At 42.0% G+C, this 17781-nt stretch overlaps 3 protein-coding genes across 9 annotated transcripts in view; 1 reads left to right on the forward strand and 2 right to left on the reverse strand.

Annotated features, from left to right (window-relative positions):
• Positions 1-5617, forward strand: part of LOC118164044 — a 17263-nt gene extending 11646 nt beyond the window's left edge. For 2 of the 5 annotated variants that reach the window (XM_035321311.1, XM_035321306.1), the window contains 11 exons: positions 295-500; positions 1124-1241; positions 1330-1496; positions 1621-1721; positions 1804-1925; positions 2024-2074; positions 2171-2354; positions 2437-2560; positions 3571-3652; positions 3868-3958; positions 5296-5617. In XM_035321311.1, coding sequence (XP_035177202.1) covers positions 295-500; positions 1124-1241; positions 1330-1496; positions 1621-1721; positions 1804-1925; positions 2024-2074; positions 2171-2354; positions 2437-2560; positions 3571-3652; positions 3868-3941 — 1229 coding nt within the window. In that variant the 3' untranslated portion in view covers positions 3942-3958; positions 5296-5617. Of the gene's footprint in view, positions 1-294; positions 501-1123; positions 1242-1329; positions 1497-1620; positions 1722-1803; positions 1926-2023; positions 2075-2170; positions 2355-2436; positions 2561-3570; positions 3653-3867; positions 3959-4536; positions 4954-5295 lie in introns of those variants that run through there. The other 3 variants (XM_035321307.1, XM_035321308.1, XM_035321310.1) reach the window with 3 other exon arrangements.
• A 4185-nt stretch (positions 5618-9802) lies between these two features.
• TTC32 (tetratricopeptide repeat domain 32) lies at positions 9803-11927 on the reverse strand. Of its 2 annotated transcripts, none has more exons than XM_035321313.1 (3): positions 11709-11927; positions 11447-11607; positions 9803-10480 (listed from the first exon to the last, which is right to left on the reverse strand). In XM_035321313.1, exons 1-3 carry the CDS (start codon positions 11831-11833, stop codon positions 10353-10355), a joined length of 414 nt encoding a protein of 137 aa, XP_035177204.1. In that variant the 5' UTR covers positions 11834-11927; the 3' UTR covers positions 9803-10352. The 2 variants fall into 2 exon arrangements, with proteins under 2 accessions (XP_035177204.1, XP_035177203.1); XM_035321312.1 differs by having other exon boundaries at positions 11447-11610; positions 11709-11917.
• A 256-nt stretch (positions 11928-12183) lies between these two features.
• The window catches only part of WDR35 (WD repeat domain 35), a 40528-nt gene continuing 34930 nt past the window's right edge, over positions 12184-17781 (reverse strand). For both annotated transcript variants that reach the window (XM_035321305.1, XM_035321304.1), the window contains 5 exons: positions 16912-17076; positions 15966-16106; positions 15259-15415; positions 14328-14568; positions 12184-13287 (listed from right to left, as the gene is read on the reverse strand). In XM_035321305.1, the coding sequence (XP_035177196.1) occupies positions 13140-13287; positions 14328-14568; positions 15259-15415; positions 15966-16106; positions 16912-17076 (852 nt within the window). In that variant the 3' untranslated portion in view covers positions 12184-13139. The remainder of the gene's footprint in view (positions 13288-14327; positions 14569-15258; positions 15416-15965; positions 16107-16911; positions 17077-17781) is intronic.

A 17781-nucleotide genomic window follows, 5' to 3' on the forward strand; every position in this document is an offset into this window, starting at 1 on the left:
AAAAAAAAAAAAAAAAAAAAAAAAAAAAAAAACATGCATAGTTCAGCTTGCATTACTGAAACAGGGAGCAATCCTGGAAGCAAGCTGGCAGGCCACTGCTAAAGCATGAGGATTCCCGATCCTGCCAACTGTGGCCTGTTCCACCCACATCATGGCCAACAGAGCACAGGAGATGCCAGTACGCGTGTAGTGGCACTGCTGCAGTGCCAGTGCAACATTTACCCATGATGGAAACCCGCACCTGAGCCAAATCCCCATTCATTGCTAACTCCTCGTCCCACCTTCTTGCCACAGAAATACCAGAAGCAACTGGCTACTGCGATGAAGAAAACCTGTATCTAGCCATTCCTGTTTTTGGCCTGCACCAGTACTGGAACCTGTATCTTGGTGCCAAGCTTCTGAACCGGCACACGGCGCTCACAAATGGGTACCTTGCAGCTAGCAACTCTACCCACCTGGTCCTGCAAATACCTCTCTTTGCTGTGGGAGTTACCTATGAGGTACATGAACTGCATAACAGCCTTCTTTAAAGCACGTAGGACTGTTTGTTCATGCAGGCACAGCCCTACGGTCAGTTTGTAGTGCTGCAGCATTACGTGTGCTGGAAAACCTCTAGAGGGAATGACTCTAAGCCAGTGCAAGAAGGACAAGACATAACAGACACAGACCCTTCTGGTAATGTCATATATTATGTAATCTGCAGTGCTGAGTTGTCTCTAAAAGATACGCACCAAGTCTTCAACAACAAATTCCTCTGTATTTTTAGTAAGATGAGGCAAAATGTCCCAAACCGAGCCAGAAACAGTATTTCAATATAGCTTTTATGAAAGAAACTCTTTTAAAGGAACATTTTGTAGAAATGTTAAATTACGGCAGGGAAAATTGATGTGGTTATAAATATCTGAAGCATTCTACAATAATCAGCCAGAATTTATCTCTCTGTGACAGTAACCAATTAATTCATACCAGAAAACTCCCGTTCCCGTGCTGCATGAGGTTTGAGTCGTTACATTGTCTTAACTCTCATGACTTGTCGGTGTTCATGTGTCACAAGCTGAAGAGCAGAATTTTGTACATATTGATCATGTGCCTTAACAGATCTCTTCCAACCTCTCCTTCACAGGAAGTGTCCTTTCAGAAAATTAAAGCAAGGTTCGATGTTGCCCTAAGGAAAGTGAGAACTATGGAGACCTTGCAGATATTCTCCGTGAGCTGCAATTTTAATCCCTCGGGATTTATAAGTAAGTTGTACAAAGGATCAATCAACTGTAAGTCTTCCCTTGAGTTTATAACCGACTTGGTTTATAACCAGCTCTCTGATTTCCTCAGTATGCCACCCAGATGGTACTATAATGGTATCTGCCCAGATGAAGACAGTTCCTGCCATTGATATGAGTAAAACCAAACTAAGGGATAGCTCATGCAAGCCTAAAGAGTATAACAAAGGACATGCCTTCTTCATGTTCCATGTCACCACCTGTGGCACTTCAGTAAGGGTAAGCCCATGGCCAGAGCAAATACACTTGCTGGAAGTCTCTGTCTCTCCTGCATTTTCTCTTTTGTTGCCCTGCCCCAGCTCCTGAGAAGATTGAGTTTTTAATGAGCTTCCCATATGCACAGTTTGAAGGTGATCACATTGTTTATGAAAATGAAATCTCTTATGAGAAAGAGACTCTTCCAGGCCAGAGCCAGCCAAAAATCACAAGAGATCCAGACTACAGGTAGGAGCAGCTACTGCTCACTGACAGTGCTCGCTTTGGTGCTGGAAAGTGAACACAAAACTTACCCTTTTTCCTGTTATAGATTAACAGTCTCGTGCTACTACCGAGCAAAAGAGACGGTGATGCTAGGCACCTTTGTTAGTGAGCCATCCACATCACGTCCTTTTGGCTCTGGTACGATGGTGCCAAGATCAAATATTGCAGGTAGGTAATTCTCTTCCACCATTTTGAGACTCCTGTAACTTTTTCAGTAGTAAGCTGCCTCCTACTAAAGAACCTCACCAACATTTCCTTTTCTGCAGTATACAGAAGGATAAGAAAAGTCCTGAATGTAGTTTCAAGAGTGTCCAAAAGTAAGTGTCCTTCAAAGAAAATCATAACATTTCCAAACATGCTTTGATTTAAATCAAGTTTTAGCCAGTAACAAAATCCCCTGATGTTTTATTGAGATGAATCTTTCGTGGATTTCTATGAGCCTGATGAGGTGATACTCAAGCGAACCATGGAGCCTCTGTTTCTTGAGATGGAGCTGAAAGACGAAAGCCCTGACGTTGAGTTATACCTGGACAACTGCTGGGTGACAGGGTTTCAGGACTTCAACAGCGCCCCAAGATGGAACATCACTGTGGATGGGCAAGTAGTTATTGAACAACCAATGTTTTTATCAGAGAAACCCTAATTTCTTCTAGAGCTTTCGGTCTGTTCTCTCAAATAGGTGTGAGATTAACAGCAGCGAGTATGCTGTGGAGTTCTGCTCTGTAGCTGCTAGCCCCAGAGTGAGACACCCTTCTCATTTTAAAAGGCTAGCAGTGAGGACCCTGACACACCAACTGGAACAGGTAAGATTTAGTGAGAGGCTCACCCACCTGGGCACTTCTTAAGCTCACTTAAAAAGACAGCCAATTTAAACACCTCACAGACTTAAGACCTAGCCAGCATCCAGCCCAAGTAGCCTGACTGGTGTGCAGCTTTAATTTAGTTCTCCTCTCAGATCTACTCTGCAATTTCAATGCAATTTCAATGACTTGAAAGTTGACTGGCTAGAGGAAACAAAATGAAATTTTGGTATATAAACATGATTTTATATGGTGTTTCTGACTTTTTATAGGGGCATATTCATAGCACTTCACCTCAAAATGTCTAGAACAGAAAAGTCACCTTATGCACCATAGCATCCACATGAAGGTCAGCTCTGTTGTCTCCCATCTGCCCAACCACTCAGCCATCTCCTCAGACACCAGCCCAGCGGGCAGGGAAACAAAGGCATGTGGGTCTGGCCTTACGTTTCTGAGGTTCTGTCTTCCTTTAACAGGTCTAAGAAGAGCAAAGAAAACCCATAACAGTTACCTGAGGGTGCTCTGCTCTTCGGTGCACCCAGCTGTGTCAATTCTAACACGTACCAATACAAGCCATGGCAGTACCCCTGCCCAGGCAGCTTAAGTAACCACGATTTTTTGACTTGGCCTTTCATAAGCAGTTCAACTTGTGAACTTGCTAGAAATGAATATGATGCAATTCTGGCATGTGCTACTTCCTAAATGGGCAGCTGCATCTAGCACGAGATTGAGTTTCTGTCTAGCTTTGATACACAACCTCACGGCAGCTCGTGAGGTTTTCGCTTCTCCTGTCTCAGCCTCTCAGTTACCAAACTGCCTGAGGGCATCTTTGACACCAAAGCTGAAATTCAAGGCAGGTTCAGCTAGAATGTGTGCAGAATGTGCCATATGCAAGCGTTCAGCCAGACCTGAGTCTAATCAGCTGCAACTTCTGCAAAAGGGGAACAGACAAAACTTTGCTCTGCAAATGGGGGATTTGATGCGGACCAAATGGTATTTTTCCTTCTTCTCAGGTGTATGTGCATTGTTTGGTGGCCGTCTGCTCTCCTGGCAGCCCCTGCAGAGGACAGTGCAGCCCAAGGAAGCAGAGGAATGGTAAGTGCTCAGGAGAAAAGGAGCCACTGCAAAGCACTCCTGGCATTATGTCTTTAAAGGATTTAAGACCCCTCGTTTTGGCATCTAAAATGCCTTGAAAGCAGACCTGGTAACATTACCTTTAGCTCATACATTAATACAGTAACACTTAAAGTGCAACATTTACATGCTCTTGAAAAACTACAGATACTGTGTGTCATTCTCATCCTTTCCAGGTCGCCATTCAGCCAGCCTCCGGGGTTATGTACTTGCCGGACCAGTCCAGATTGTCGATCCAGATCTAAGATGAAGTACAAACTGAATTTGGTAAGAACACCAGGCCCTGTGAATTCACCTAGACAGGTCGCCATGCTTTGTGGCACAAGCGATACATAGCGTGTCCTTTGAGACCTTAGGTTCTGGGACAGTCTCCATTTTGATCTATTTTCAAAAGCATTTAGGGGCAGAGGCAAGAACTAGGGAACAGGCAGGGTTTGCAGTCTCCTGGTCTAAGCTTGACCCCTAGGAGAGGGAAGGAGGAGAGCTACCTGCCAAGTCAAACACAGGTGGTATGGCTCTGGAGAAGGTGCCAGCAGTGGAGCAGTGCAAGCTGGAGCTGGGCTATAGAAGTCAGTTTTGGAAACTTGGAAGATGTTATTTCATCGGGTTTTCAACTGGACTGCCCCCAGCAGTCATCACAATTCAACTGAAAGAAAATGGATCCAAAATTTTAGAAACAAACACTACAGCACAAATTGCTGTCGTATCCCAAATTCTTTCCAAGGGTCCAAATCCCCCAGCCTGTTAGGGTTTACCCTATAGCTTTGTCTGTCTTTGGAGGACCAGAGTTATTCAGCGGTGTACTCCAGCCTCACTCCTCTTTTCACCGTCTGTGTCTCCAACAGCACCTGAAGGCTCTGCTGTGCTGGCTGCTTTATAAATGTGCAGCTAGACATGGGAATTACCTCTTACAGTGATCACTAGGATTATCTCGCTTGAAGTGAAAAGTCCAGACTGTGGGACTCAGGACAGCTCTACAACACTGGAAAGTGCGAGGGTCTGCCAACAGGATTAGCCGATGTTGTAACCTGTTGCCTTTGTGAAGTGGCTACACAAGAAAACGTGCCAGAAAATAACCCAAAGCTTCAAAATAACACTTCTTGTTTCTTCCAGCTGTTGAAATACGGACTTGCAGATCACTAAAATTATTCCAATCCTGATTATGGCTGCTTCTTGTAATACTTCTTAAAGTGACTGCCAATCCCCCCATATGACTGTAAAGTGCAAATCTGAAAAGACAAATAAAAATGCATGCAAAGCAATGTAAGCGCAGAACATCTCCTTGCTAGCCTGCAACAGCAACCATCTGGTGTACTAACACTGGCTCCAAAACATCAAGCAATCTGCTACTTAGGGCCTCTTCCACATGCAACACAATGTCATACTCGTACATTTTTTTTCCATTAGTGCAGAATTTTTGTTAAAACTTTGCACTGACCTGAGCTTCTTGGAAAAGTGTTAGTTCTCTGCTTGCTTCTCACCTGCCCATGTATGGAAAGAGCCCAACTCTACAAAATGGGAGAAGACAGATCAGAAAAATGAACAATTCATCTGATGTATATATGTATATATAGTGGGGGGGGGGGGGGGGGGGGGGCTCACAGAAAACATCTTGTTTAAGAGAATAAAAATTAGAAGGGTTACTTTCCAGAGATGAAGGACAAACCAGATAGACGACCACCTCTAAATCACTTTCGGGATGTGCCTATGCCAACTGCAGGTGTGACTGCAGCGTCTATCAGCATCCACCAGCAAAGGTGGGGCAAGTGCACCCATGCTAATTCGGGCTAACGCCACACGTGTGCGCTGTGTCTGGTGGGTTTGCACAGCTCACGCAGCCTGAGTTTAGATGGCGCAGACCGATGTGTTTCCCCAAATCTACAGTCACGCCTGTGACTGCTGAATAAAAGTAGTCTTAAAGCTGTACGTACTGAAGGACTGTTGAGAGGAAAGGACCCGACGCAGCAGCGGGGAGATGCCCCCTCCTCTGCGCTGTACGAGCAGTGCGCTCTGCTGTCCGGAGCCAGCACTGCACAGCCCAGCAGGCGCACGGCTCCCGCTTGCTTTCCAAGGAAATGCTTTCCCCAGCATTGGTGCTAACAGTAACACACTCACTGCTTTCTGTTAACTAAAAAGCATTTTGAAATCTGTAAATTGGGATGAAGGTTAAATACGGATGACTAAATTCAAGTTCTCCTTTTCCCAGTCCTCACGGGACACTCTTATTTGACACAGATGCATATCCGGTCTCTTGCATCACTGAAATTCACTCACTTTGCATCTTGCAGAGATTTCCCGAAAACTCCTCTGCAGCAAGCGGAATATCCCAGATCAGGGGATTTCCCTGTTGCCCTGAGAAGCCAGGAAGGGGTCCAGCAGAGTTCCCTACCTGCCCACCCACCATCTGACAGATGGGGAGACAATTCCCTCCTTGTAGGGTGGGAGGTGAAGGGAGGAGGTGAGACACACCTGCATTGCCATTTCAGGCTCCCACATTCTCGCAGATCAGACAGAGGAATTCCATGTGCTTGGTTGCCTCCTCCTAGCTTGGTTGCTCTTCTTGGCACACACTTTTACAGTCAGAGTGCATCTTTCCCAGACGAGGACTTAGTCATGCAATTGCATGGCCTATTGTTTTACATCTAGGTTATCCTGAGCTCACTCCCTCTCCTCGGGCACTGAAGATGGAATTTCAGCATCTAACTTCTAGATTCTGGTTTTCAGGCCTATGGACTTAAACTCTTTCTTAGGCTCAGCCCTCAAAAACTAAGCCCTCAAAAAATGCAAGCTTCCATTATTCAACGTGTGAAGAAAAGGCATTAGGGAGGTGCGAAGCGTGTTAAATGTGCAGTAACACGCACATGGTGACACCGATACAAGCCTGGAAAGCACTGCATTTTTGATCAGCTTTTCTCATAGAAAAAAGGGGAACCTTACCTGAAATCTATTGTGGTAGCCATGGCAGGGATGGAACAGCTTGTCTTCACTGGGATATGAAGATATCCTTGAGGTGCTTTTCACATGCTTAATGTACAACACAAAAGACAGGAATGATGAAAAAGCTGGTGGCCATGGGCTGTAGGAAGTGATGCCGTGGACTGCATCCAATTCCTGCTCATGGACAAAAGGGATCCTCCAATAAAATCTTTAGAAGCAGATTAGAGTTCAACCAAAATGACTACAACGTGCTCCTAGGTGGGTCTCCACCTTGACCCGATCCCACAGCAAACTTTTTCATCAAAAGCAACCAGCCCTTCCATCGCGCATGGAAGCCACAGGCTGAGGCTGAACCTTTTCTACAGATCCATCTTGTGTCTTAGACCAACAGTAATCTACTAACACACACACACAAACACAAAATGTTATTTTTCTATTAGTAGTTTTAAGTTTTGGATGCTGTTTTTGCCTCCTTCTGAACCTCTGCCTTTCTGAAGCAGGCCAGCACTGCTGTGTAGCTGAGCTGCACTGCCACGAAGGCATTCATTCCCCCATATAATACACCTTTCACTGCTCATTTTTTACCAGCGTAACCTACTACATGGTGCATAGTGCAGTCCTCACTGTAACAGCCAAAGATTTCCGGCTTTTTAATGCTGACTTACCCCTGCTGTCCACACAGAGGTAAAGCACGTGAAAGAGGAATGTATTTCTTGCCCCTTGACAACCTAGCCTTTTCCCCTCAACATACCACAACTTCCCTTCCGGAACGATTTTCCTTGTTCTCCGTGCTGCACCTCACATCCTAGCTGTATCTGAAACACTTATTGTTCTGTGCCCTGCTTTTGGCCTGCTAGTGCAGGCTGTCGTCATCTTTTCCTACTTGTCTGCAAAAGCAAGGGAAAGGCTTCGCACCACGAAAAGCAGGTGAGATTTGTGACTCCTCCAGTGTACCACGAGAAGGAAAAACGGTACTAGGAAAAAGCACAGGATGATGATGCTATTCTTTCCCACGTTTTCCAAGCAAGTAAGATCTTAGAGGCTGTTCCAGGTGCTGAAGGAAAAGAAGTCTGTAACACAGAAACCAAGTCGTTTTTTAAGCTTAGAGATAGCAAATCACTGCGTGAGAACAGTTACTTGTTGCTAAATTAATCTCAACCATGAGGAAGAAACTAAATGAAGGGGCTGCCTAAATGAAGGGGCTGCCAGTGAAGGCTGTGTAAAGGAAAGAGATGATGCTTTGGGAGAGTGGGTTTATAGGTAGGAAATCTTGCACAAGTGGCTGTGAATTATTCATGTCTGAAACATCTCTGGCCAGAGTGAAGAGCCAGTCAATATAAATAAGCAGCAGCTTCCCATTGAGCCTACCGGTACTGCGCCACGGTCGTGACTTGCAATCACTTCACAGGGGTGACGGAGCAGGCAGCCAGGAGTGACCCAGACACTACAGAGGTTTGCAGTTTTCAAGCAGAGACAGCCCCTAAAGCCCAGTGAAGGTGTAAAGCCACAGTACCTCTGTATTGTAGAAGCATCCAAAGCACACAGCCCAAACTTCTTTTGCAAGCTTTCTCTGAATTTCATATGGAACATTATACAAATACAAAAAATACTGCTCTCAATTAGACTTTTAATTCTTAAAAGAAAAAGAAACCTTGCAGGTCAAGGAAAGTCACATCAAGTTTTCTGGTATTGATAATGTTTCGTGATAGCCTTTCAACTGTCCCAAGCAATGGACCACCACACAGGACTGTTTAATAATTTTGGAATTATCCTTAAATGTGAAGGAAAGACAGAGAACCAACTGCATGCCTGTGAAGGGGAAAATGTGTGCGAGAATCTTTGTGGCTGAACTACCTTGAAAGAATTCCAAGTTATGCCTAGATGTACCACATCAGTTCAACCTTTAACCAGAGAAATGAGGAAAACTGTGGAGAATCTGCTACAAAATTGCTCCAATTCAGTTAAATATTTCTGTGCCAACAGTGGATAAATTAGAAGTAACTGAGCAACATTCACAAAGAAACACGAGGTGGGAAGTATAAGGGATATTATTACTAGCGTCCTTGATTTGTTTTCCAAAATATGCATTTGCTATTAATCTTCTGATTTTTATCTGTATCCTCAAACTATTCTGTGCAGAACCACATGACCTCTCTCAGAGAAGAACTTCAAAGATCATGTTCAACTGTTTATATTGTGTTTTAAGTTAATTTTCATGGCCTGGTATATCAAGAACAGGTTTATCTTAAACCTCAAGCTCTCCTCACCATCAAACAAGAGCTGGTGTGATTTTGCTTCTGAGACTGAGGTGGCGCGAAAAATGCAAATCCTTAAATGTTATTTTGGAGACAGAGCATCAAGATAACAATGGAATATAAGCACGTACTTCGTATATCCGGAGAAATCCGGAATTCATCTTTGTAAAACCTGGTCATAAAATGTCTCAGAACCTACTTCCCAAATGTTTCCACCATCAGCTCTTCAAGCTCCTGGATCATACAGGGAGAAAACCACCATAAGCAGCAGAGTTGTCATCAGCATCATTTGTTAAATATATATAGCCTAATGCTAACTGGGACAATCCAAGAATATTTTATTAAAACTTTTATTTCCATCTTCCTTATAAAGCATTTTTTTTTTCAGCAACCATCTTCCATCCATGTAAAAAATTAATCTACCTGGATATTCATTGCCCGTTGAATCAGACAGCTTTCACACTGTGTATTTTGTGCCAGTGACCTTTTTAATAAAAAGGAGAAAGCCATAATTCCTGTTGTGAATAGCTCAACTACATCCTTTACCAATAAGGTCTTTAAAGATACTGAGATAAAAAGTACATAACCGTTTTATTCAGTTATTAATTTCTGACTGTTCAATACCTTTACAACGGGATTACACAAAACAGGTACGTCCTGTTCATACCCGTTTAGGTACTCCTTAAACTACCTCTAGGAGTGAATGAACTTAAAAAGGGCAGAATTCTTGAAACACATTCCTCATATAAGGTACAGTTGCTGTTACCTAAGAAGGTTTCTTTAAATATATATATATTTAAATATATATATCTATATATATTTAAATATATATAATATAATATATATATATAAACAATATATATATAAATAATATATATATAAACAATATATATATATAAATAATATATATATATTCTTAATGCAGGAACACTTTGAAGTGAAAAGAAAATAATATACCATTGCATTTCAAGAATAACACCTTGTAATTAACAATTGCACACTTTTAGCTTAAATCAAACTTACATTTAAATCTGGACCAACACTAAGATCATCATTATTAAATGACAGTGTCTTTCACAAATGCCAGTCTTAAGTACTTAAATGTTTTAGCTTGATTTTTCTCCATGAAGGACGTTTAAATCAATCTGTGAAAGAGTACAGAAACACAGCTTTAATAAGAAAACTACGGATTTCATTAGCTGTTACTGACCTCCCAACAGCTTTTTATGAAATGGTTCTGTACAAATTGACAAGTATCTCACATGGATCTAAAATCAGGCCTTTCTCGAACACTAACAATATAAAAATATATATCTATTTTTGCAATTATAATACATTTTTAACTTATTTACCCAAGAATGAGGTTTCTTCAGTAGGGTATAACAGATGTAAGTGTTCGTGTTTCATCCATCAATGACAAAAATCACATCAGTGTTCAGTAAGACATTTTCACACCATTAGATGCATTTTCAATAACCTCGCTTTTGTTTTTCTTCTTTGTCAAGAAGAGCCTGTTTTAGACTTAATGCAGCATCTTCAAACTGAGGGTTTAACTCTAAAACTTTCCTGAAATCTTTTATGGCCTCATCAAAGCATCCTGTCCCAAAGAAAAGAAAAAAAAAGAATTACCTTTCTGTTAACTACTCTCTCATAAAACAGAAGAAGGGCTCTTAATGCGTTCACTAACACAATGTATCAACTGTACCTAATGGATGCACTACATTTGGATGCTCCAGAGGTCCAAGGAGGAGCCAAAGGTGTTCAGAGCAAAAGCCCAAGTGGCTATTTCTCAACCCAAAATGGGCTTAAGGATTAATTTAGGCAGTCTATTCCAACGGAAGGAACCACAAGGCCCACACTCAGGCAGCTAACTAATAGCCAGGCTGTGTTAATGCTGGAACGCAGGCGTACTGCTTGCCAGCTGAGGTCAGGCTCCATCCTCCCTTAGTTCCCTCTGGTCCTGAAGTTTCTAGATCCTGACCATGCAATGGCGAGGCTCCAACAAAAAAGACGGGTGTAAATTTTCTTACAGCATATTTAAAATTGAGGGGAATCAATTCCCCCAGTGATAGCTGACTGACAGCCCTCTGCAAATTGAGAAGGGTGCACTTGCTATGATTGTGCCAACTCAAGATATGTTTTAGGTTCAACAGAAATGTTTGGAATTTACTGGCTAATGACCACTAATGAAAGTTTTCCAAAAAAAAACTAAACTAAAACTGCATCTTTCTCTGACAGTTCCCTGAATAGTGTAACTTTAAATGATGCAGAAACTGTGTGAGTGTACAGAGGGGACTTCCAGCTAACACACCCTACACTGACTAGGGAGAAAGCGGGTGCCTCTGCACCCCTCCTGGTGTGACACCCATCCCCAGACAGTGCCAGGAGCTGCCTGTAAAAGGCAGGGATGCACTTTGCACAGCTCAGGGAGAACCTGGCCAGCCACAGGCCAGCAGTGTCAGCACCCCGTCCCCTCCAGCAGCCCGTGCCAGGGCCGAGCCGTGCCCTCGGGGCTGTGTCACCCTGCCCTGCCCCGGGTCAGCCCGGCCGGGTTATGCCGTACCCAGGCGGTAGAGCACCAGGCCCCTGTTGTAGTAGGGCACCTCGAAGCCGGGCTGGCTCTCGATGGCGGCCGCGTAGTCCTCCATGGCGGCGGCGAACTCCACCCGCAGGTACTTGATGTGCCCGCGGTTGTTGAAGGCGGTGGCGAGGTCTCGGCTGGCACTGCTCATTGGGGAGAGAGAGACAGAGAAGCCGTGAGGCATGGCAGGTGTCGCGTGGTGTCCCTCCCACCCCCCAAAAAAAAAGAAACCCACCCCCATTACCCCTGGGGAGCAGCCCGGGCGCAGCAGGCGATGTAGCGGCCGTACAGCTCCTCGGCCGCCGCCAGCTGCTGCGCCGCCAGCTCCGTGTGCGCCGCCGTCAGCAGCGCCGCCGCCTCCGGCTGCATGGCCGAGGGGCCGCGGGGCCTGAGGCCGCCTGCGGGGCTGCCGGGGCCGGCCGGGAGCCGAGCGGCGCGGAGGGGGACGGAGGGAGGGAAAGGGAGGGCCGGGGATGGCGGCCCCGCGGCGCCGAGGGGAGGAGCAGCCCGGCCGGCAGCCGGCGGAAGGAGCCGCGCCCGCGTCAGCTGTGGGGGAAGCCCTGGGGCAGCCCTCAGGGCTAGCGAGAGACAGCCGCACGTATGAGAATATAAAAGTATGTAATACAGCGTGTTCTAAATACAAAATAGGGTGTAGTCTTACGTAGCGTGATGGTAACCGAAGACGTTTTCCCTAAGGTCGAGCGACAAAGAAATTCACGTGCCAGGAGAGAAAAATATTTAATAAAGCATATTCTAAATACAAAATGGGATTTATTCTTACACAGCCTAATGTTAACTGAAATACATTTTTCTCCAGTGGTCTTCTCGTGAGTCCTCATCCCCCTTTATCAAAAACACAGTGACTTGAGGTGAATTTTAATGCTTGCAACCTGCCAAGTGCTGACTTGTGGAGAAAGCTCATAAAGTGGAGAAAGGGCCTGCAACATTTCCATACAACACTACAAACAGTGTGGCTCAAAGCTAGCAATAAAATAGAACAGCTCAGCTCTAAGTAAAGCTATGTTCCTTGAACAGATTTCAAGAGCTGAACTGATATCTTCCTTAGAGATGAAGGTTTAACAGATGTCAGCTGCTCCCTTCAAGCTGACTGCAGGTACAACGCAGCTCATTACCAGATTGCAATTTCAAGGTTCACATCAGTTTCCTGCACTGATTAAACACAGCACTAGAAAAAGCTCATGAACGCAAATGCAAACTGAAAGCACTGATTTCTAAACGTTAGCAAGTCCTTTATTACAGTTGTGGATTTAATTTCACTTGGCAAAAGAACATAGCACAGGCATATAACTAAGCTAGTAGTGTCACTCTAGTAAAACAGTTGTGATTTGTGAATTTTAAGAAAAGCCAATTATTTCCTACGTAATTATAAAAATGAAAGTGTGGTAAGTGTGTTAAAACAAACCTACATTCAGTTTGCATAGTTTAGAAATTAGGTTCAATTTACGATTCAAAAAGAATGCTGTTGGCTTAAACCTTTGTAAAAAAAAGTTAACGTATTTCTTCACATAAATGGAACCATTAGTTTTTTTTTTTTTTAAAACATTTGTGATAGTTATCTGTGACAATACAGTATAAAACATCCTATGTGAATAACATTTTAGACAGTATGTTTGAGACGTAACAGATACAAGGATACAGAGACCTCTCTCCTCTGCTATGCTGAACTGTGGCACAGAGGGCAGAAGTTATAATTGCTTCTTTCTTTGGCTTTCATACAGTGCTTACACACACTGCACATCCAGAATCGATACTCCAGGATAGGGTCTCCTGTTGCAACACATATAGGAAGTTTCCCATCTCCACTGTTTGAAGAGTAAATAAAAAGGATAAAAACACAGTTTTTAAGTAGCAACAAAAACTTATTTTGTAGACATCTGCAAGCCGCATAACACCTTTAACTATATCCTAATTGTGTGCTTACAACTACTTACAAAACTGGAACTGTTTGTAAAATAATGCTTCTCTATTCAGATGTGTGCTCATTCCTTATTAGAAGTTATTACATCATAATTGCACAGTTAAAAGAGCCAAGTATGTAAATCTTCACACAACAGAATGCACATCCAGAGAACCATATAGTCAAATTAGGACCAGCAGATCCAAAGATGAAGTGAAAAACAGTGAAGGATATACAAAGGTAAGGCTCAATTGGCACCTGCACTTCTATAGCATTTATTCTTCTTGAAGGGTCAACAAAAATTATTAGTGAGTTTCCATGAAGTAAAAATCAAACAAGTTAAAATCCTGTTCATTAAAAATAAATCTGATTCACAGTTTCCATACTCATATGTTCCTCATATGTTCCATGCTTTTAACCGAAAAGTATGTCAAAGACTCCATTTTGGGTACAGCCACTCCGAAGAACTACCTGTTACACCTGACCTCCACTTTGATTATTTCACTTGATATATTCATCTTCTCACACATACAGATTTAAGTAATTCACAAAACACTGTAGACATTATATTGGTTAAACATTCACTCATTCACATTTGCATCACACCACAACAGTAATGCAAACATATTAACATGATTGCTAAGGTATCATGCCACTAAAGTGAAGGTCCTAGAACTCTTGTGCTTCACATGTACGTCAAATTAAGTTATAACCTGACTAGTTCCTCGAATACAGACAATCTCTATTCTCCCCAATTAAGTAATGGGGTATTACCCTTTCTGTGAAAAGGGCTAACACCGGCCTCACTTTTGCTCAGTATTTGGTTCAAGCAGCAAAGCATCTAACTTGGTCACACAGAACTGCTCAAACACAGATACAGACCACAGCCGCAAAACAAACAAACAAAAAGGTGATTTGTTATTGTATCATGTAAATATCACCCACCTCTCAAGAACATCATCCAGATCAGATTTTTTGTTATTCTTAGGACAATGTCTCGTGAATATCTCTAGAGCAAGATCTTCATATTGTTGCCTCTGGTCTGGGCTAAGAGTTTCCAAGGATTCTAGTTTAACAAAGGCTTTTGAACACGTATCAAAAGCTCTATTTGCACATGCACACAGAGCCAAAAGAGAATAGATTTCAACTGCAGGGATAATGTCTTCATAATCTCGCAAATGAAGAGCTAATAGAAAGAAAATCCAAGGATATCATTACGTGCCTTCTGAGAAATGCAAGCTTCTATAAGAAATAATTGCTATGAGTATATAGTATTAGTCTTGCCAGTAATTCTACTGGACAATACAAACCAAAGTCTCTTCATTGACATGGCTATGAAGCATGCATGGTTCAACACATTTCCAAAAATCAGTTAAAAAAAATAAGGAAAAGCAAGGGGACTTGAATGATAACTGAAGGAGTTTTATTGATGCTGTGACACTTCCCTCCCTGTCCATTTAAAAAAAAAAAAAAAACCATGCTAAAAGTATTTGAAATGGACCTCCATTTTACTTGGAGACAGTAGAGGGCATGATTTGCTTCTCTAACTCTCACAGATTCTTTAAGAATCTCTGCAGGGAGGTCTGATGTGAATTAAAGAAGAAACTTAAAGACAAAAAAAAAAAACAGTTAACAGAACAGAAAAAGGCTGTCCAATTTGAACAGGTAATATTTGGCAAGTTAGATTGCCATTGTTACCAATAATGTACTTTCCAGGTATCTTGACTATAGCTATATTCAGTTCGTTACATGGCTTTGTTTTAAATTCAATGTATCTAGCAGCAATAGGAAAATGTCAACTATAAACGAAATTACGTGCTGCACAAGCCTGTAAAATTAGAACAGTTTCTTTACATGCTTAAAAATAATATCCTACCTGTTTTAAGTGCTGCATCTATAGAACCTTTGTAAAGCTGTCTTTGTGCAAGTATGAAAAAGTGGTAAGCCTCAGCTCCTCGCCAAGCATTGTCTGCAAAGCGATTAGTTGAAGAAAGAACATCATCTTCTAGCAAACCAGCCAAAGCTGAAGCAGTCTGAAAACAAGTAGTACCACAAATAATTTTTCATATGAAACAGATACAGGAGAAAACAGGGATACATGAAAATAACTTTTCTGTACTTGGTGATTATACCAACTGTTTGTTTTAGCTAGACAACAATATAAATACATGGACCTAAAATGTAGGTTGATAGGCATTTTACACAGTGCCTAAGAGGAACATACGGTGCAGATTTCCAAAGATAAGTATCATATACATTTGCAGAAATATATTCTGTGCACATCTGCAGACTAGTTCATAGCTTGAATTAATATTCCATTTCAGCACCAAATCTCTTAAAACTTTAACCTCTTTCATTTACACATACAGAGAGGTAAGTGAAAGCAGAAAAAAATCATCCAATTGCTTCCCCTATACCTGGGGCAGTATCGCTCCAAAATTATAGCCAACTTAGCTTAATCTAATCACAAAATCTCACTTTGTGACTGATACTTACTCCAAAGCCTGTTTTATTTATTCTGACTAGGTAAAATATAACAGAAAGTTGGTAGAACTCAGAAAAAAAAAATGAAAAAGACTCTACCTCTGAGTTTTTTCCTTTAACTTTTCCCCTTTGTTTATTTTGCATTTGTTCGTGGCTTTGTTCTATAAGTAAAGCTGATAATACATAAAGCTTTTTAACTCGCAAAGGCTTTGTTCTTTTCTTTGCCTCTTCATCCGCAATCTGAAAAAACAACACCAAGCAATTTAGTGTAGATAGATACAGATAAAGATAAAAGTCACTTAATTCTCTTAGACAGTTACACACGTGTACAAACCTAGGAAATTATGCCAAAATGTATTGAACTAGCTTAGAAGTATATGAGGCCACACAGTAAGGATAAATCAGTGTAACCATATATCCATATAAGAAATATGTAGCTTTCAACAAGATCTACTGGTTCTCCTAGAAAAGAATGGATCTTGAAAGTAACACATGCACACACACGAATACACTTGCTATAAAAATTGCGTATCACTCTTACGGATATGTACATTAATCTCTGCAGCCAAACCAAATCGAGGTGAAGTATTTATCTCAAAAACAAAAGCAGTTTCTAATTGAAGGTAGAAATACCAAAATTTAACTTACACTTCACTGCAAAGTGACAAAACCAGTCCACACAGCACAAAACAATGTAGGTTTTGCAGCCAGGCTGGTCTACTATACTCCTTCAACTAGACAACGGACCTTTTCTGAGGTACGGTTCAGCTCATTCTGAAGAGACAGTCTCAAAATAAATCAGAAGGCTTGTGTTCTGAAAGTCTCCTCACCTCTGGCTAAAGTGAACATCCAGGATAATTATTTCAGATAGAGATACCTTGAGCTTAGAATGGGATTAATCTTGGCAGTATCCTGTTTAATGGCACATGCTTACCACCTGCACATGGTTAACACCCAGATAACACCAAGAAAATAAAGGCAGCATGTAAGTAACTGGGGTTTTGGACTAGCTTATTATTTGATATAAAAATAAAACCTGCAATACCTTGAACATGAGATTAGCAGCTTCAAAGAAATAATTGGCTTTCCGATAGAGTTCTATAGCATCAAGGATTTTATTCTTTTCCAGTAAATGACTTGCATATCGGGCTAACAAGGATCCGATCTCTTTCATATTGTGATTTTTAGCCAGCTCCACAGCTTTATTCCACTAGAAACAAAAGCAAACAGAGAAATCAACCTCAAATTTCCAATTATGTTCCCAGAACAAGCTTTGCCATGAATAATCTGCAACATTTGCATGCAGTATTTCATCACTGTTTAGAATGAGGCTACTATACAAAAAGTAAAAAACAAGAGAATACCAATGCTAACATCATTGCCAATCATTTGATACAGCATGCCTGTGAAACAAATGCTGGATGTTGGTCCAAAACCACAGAAAAAGCAGTTTCTTCTGCTTTGGTAAAAGCTTTGCTTTTGGAAAAGAAAAATCACTTCATTGCTGCTCTCAGTTGGACGTGTGGATTTCAACACTTGTATTATCAAAACCCAGAGTCTCAAAAGCACATCTGAAAGAGGACATCAGCCCATGAGCTCACAGCATAAACAATTAAGCTTCACCTATCCTTTTACACACCTCATTTTTGTTCCATAAATTTTCTTACTGTTACTGTTTGGCTACTGTTTTTGCCCAGAGAAGTTTGGCAGGACTAAGACTCCTGGCAGAACCTCATACCCGACAGCGCTTCAGATCCATCAGCTAGGAAACTGTACACAGTGCCAGCATTAACCAACCTTGCCATGCCTGTATATCAAGCTCCTCATTGCCATTCTCACTTTCTCTCCTATTTGTGTTGATGCAAACGTCCGTGCAGATGAATCATACTCGAGAACAATGCTAGCTATAACATGC

Source organism: Oxyura jamaicensis, chromosome 3 (assembly GCF_011077185.1).
Source record: "Oxyura jamaicensis isolate SHBP4307 breed ruddy duck chromosome 3, BPBGC_Ojam_1.0, whole genome shotgun sequence".
NCBI classification, from domain to species: Eukaryota; Metazoa; Chordata; class Aves; order Anseriformes; family Anatidae; genus Oxyura; species Oxyura jamaicensis.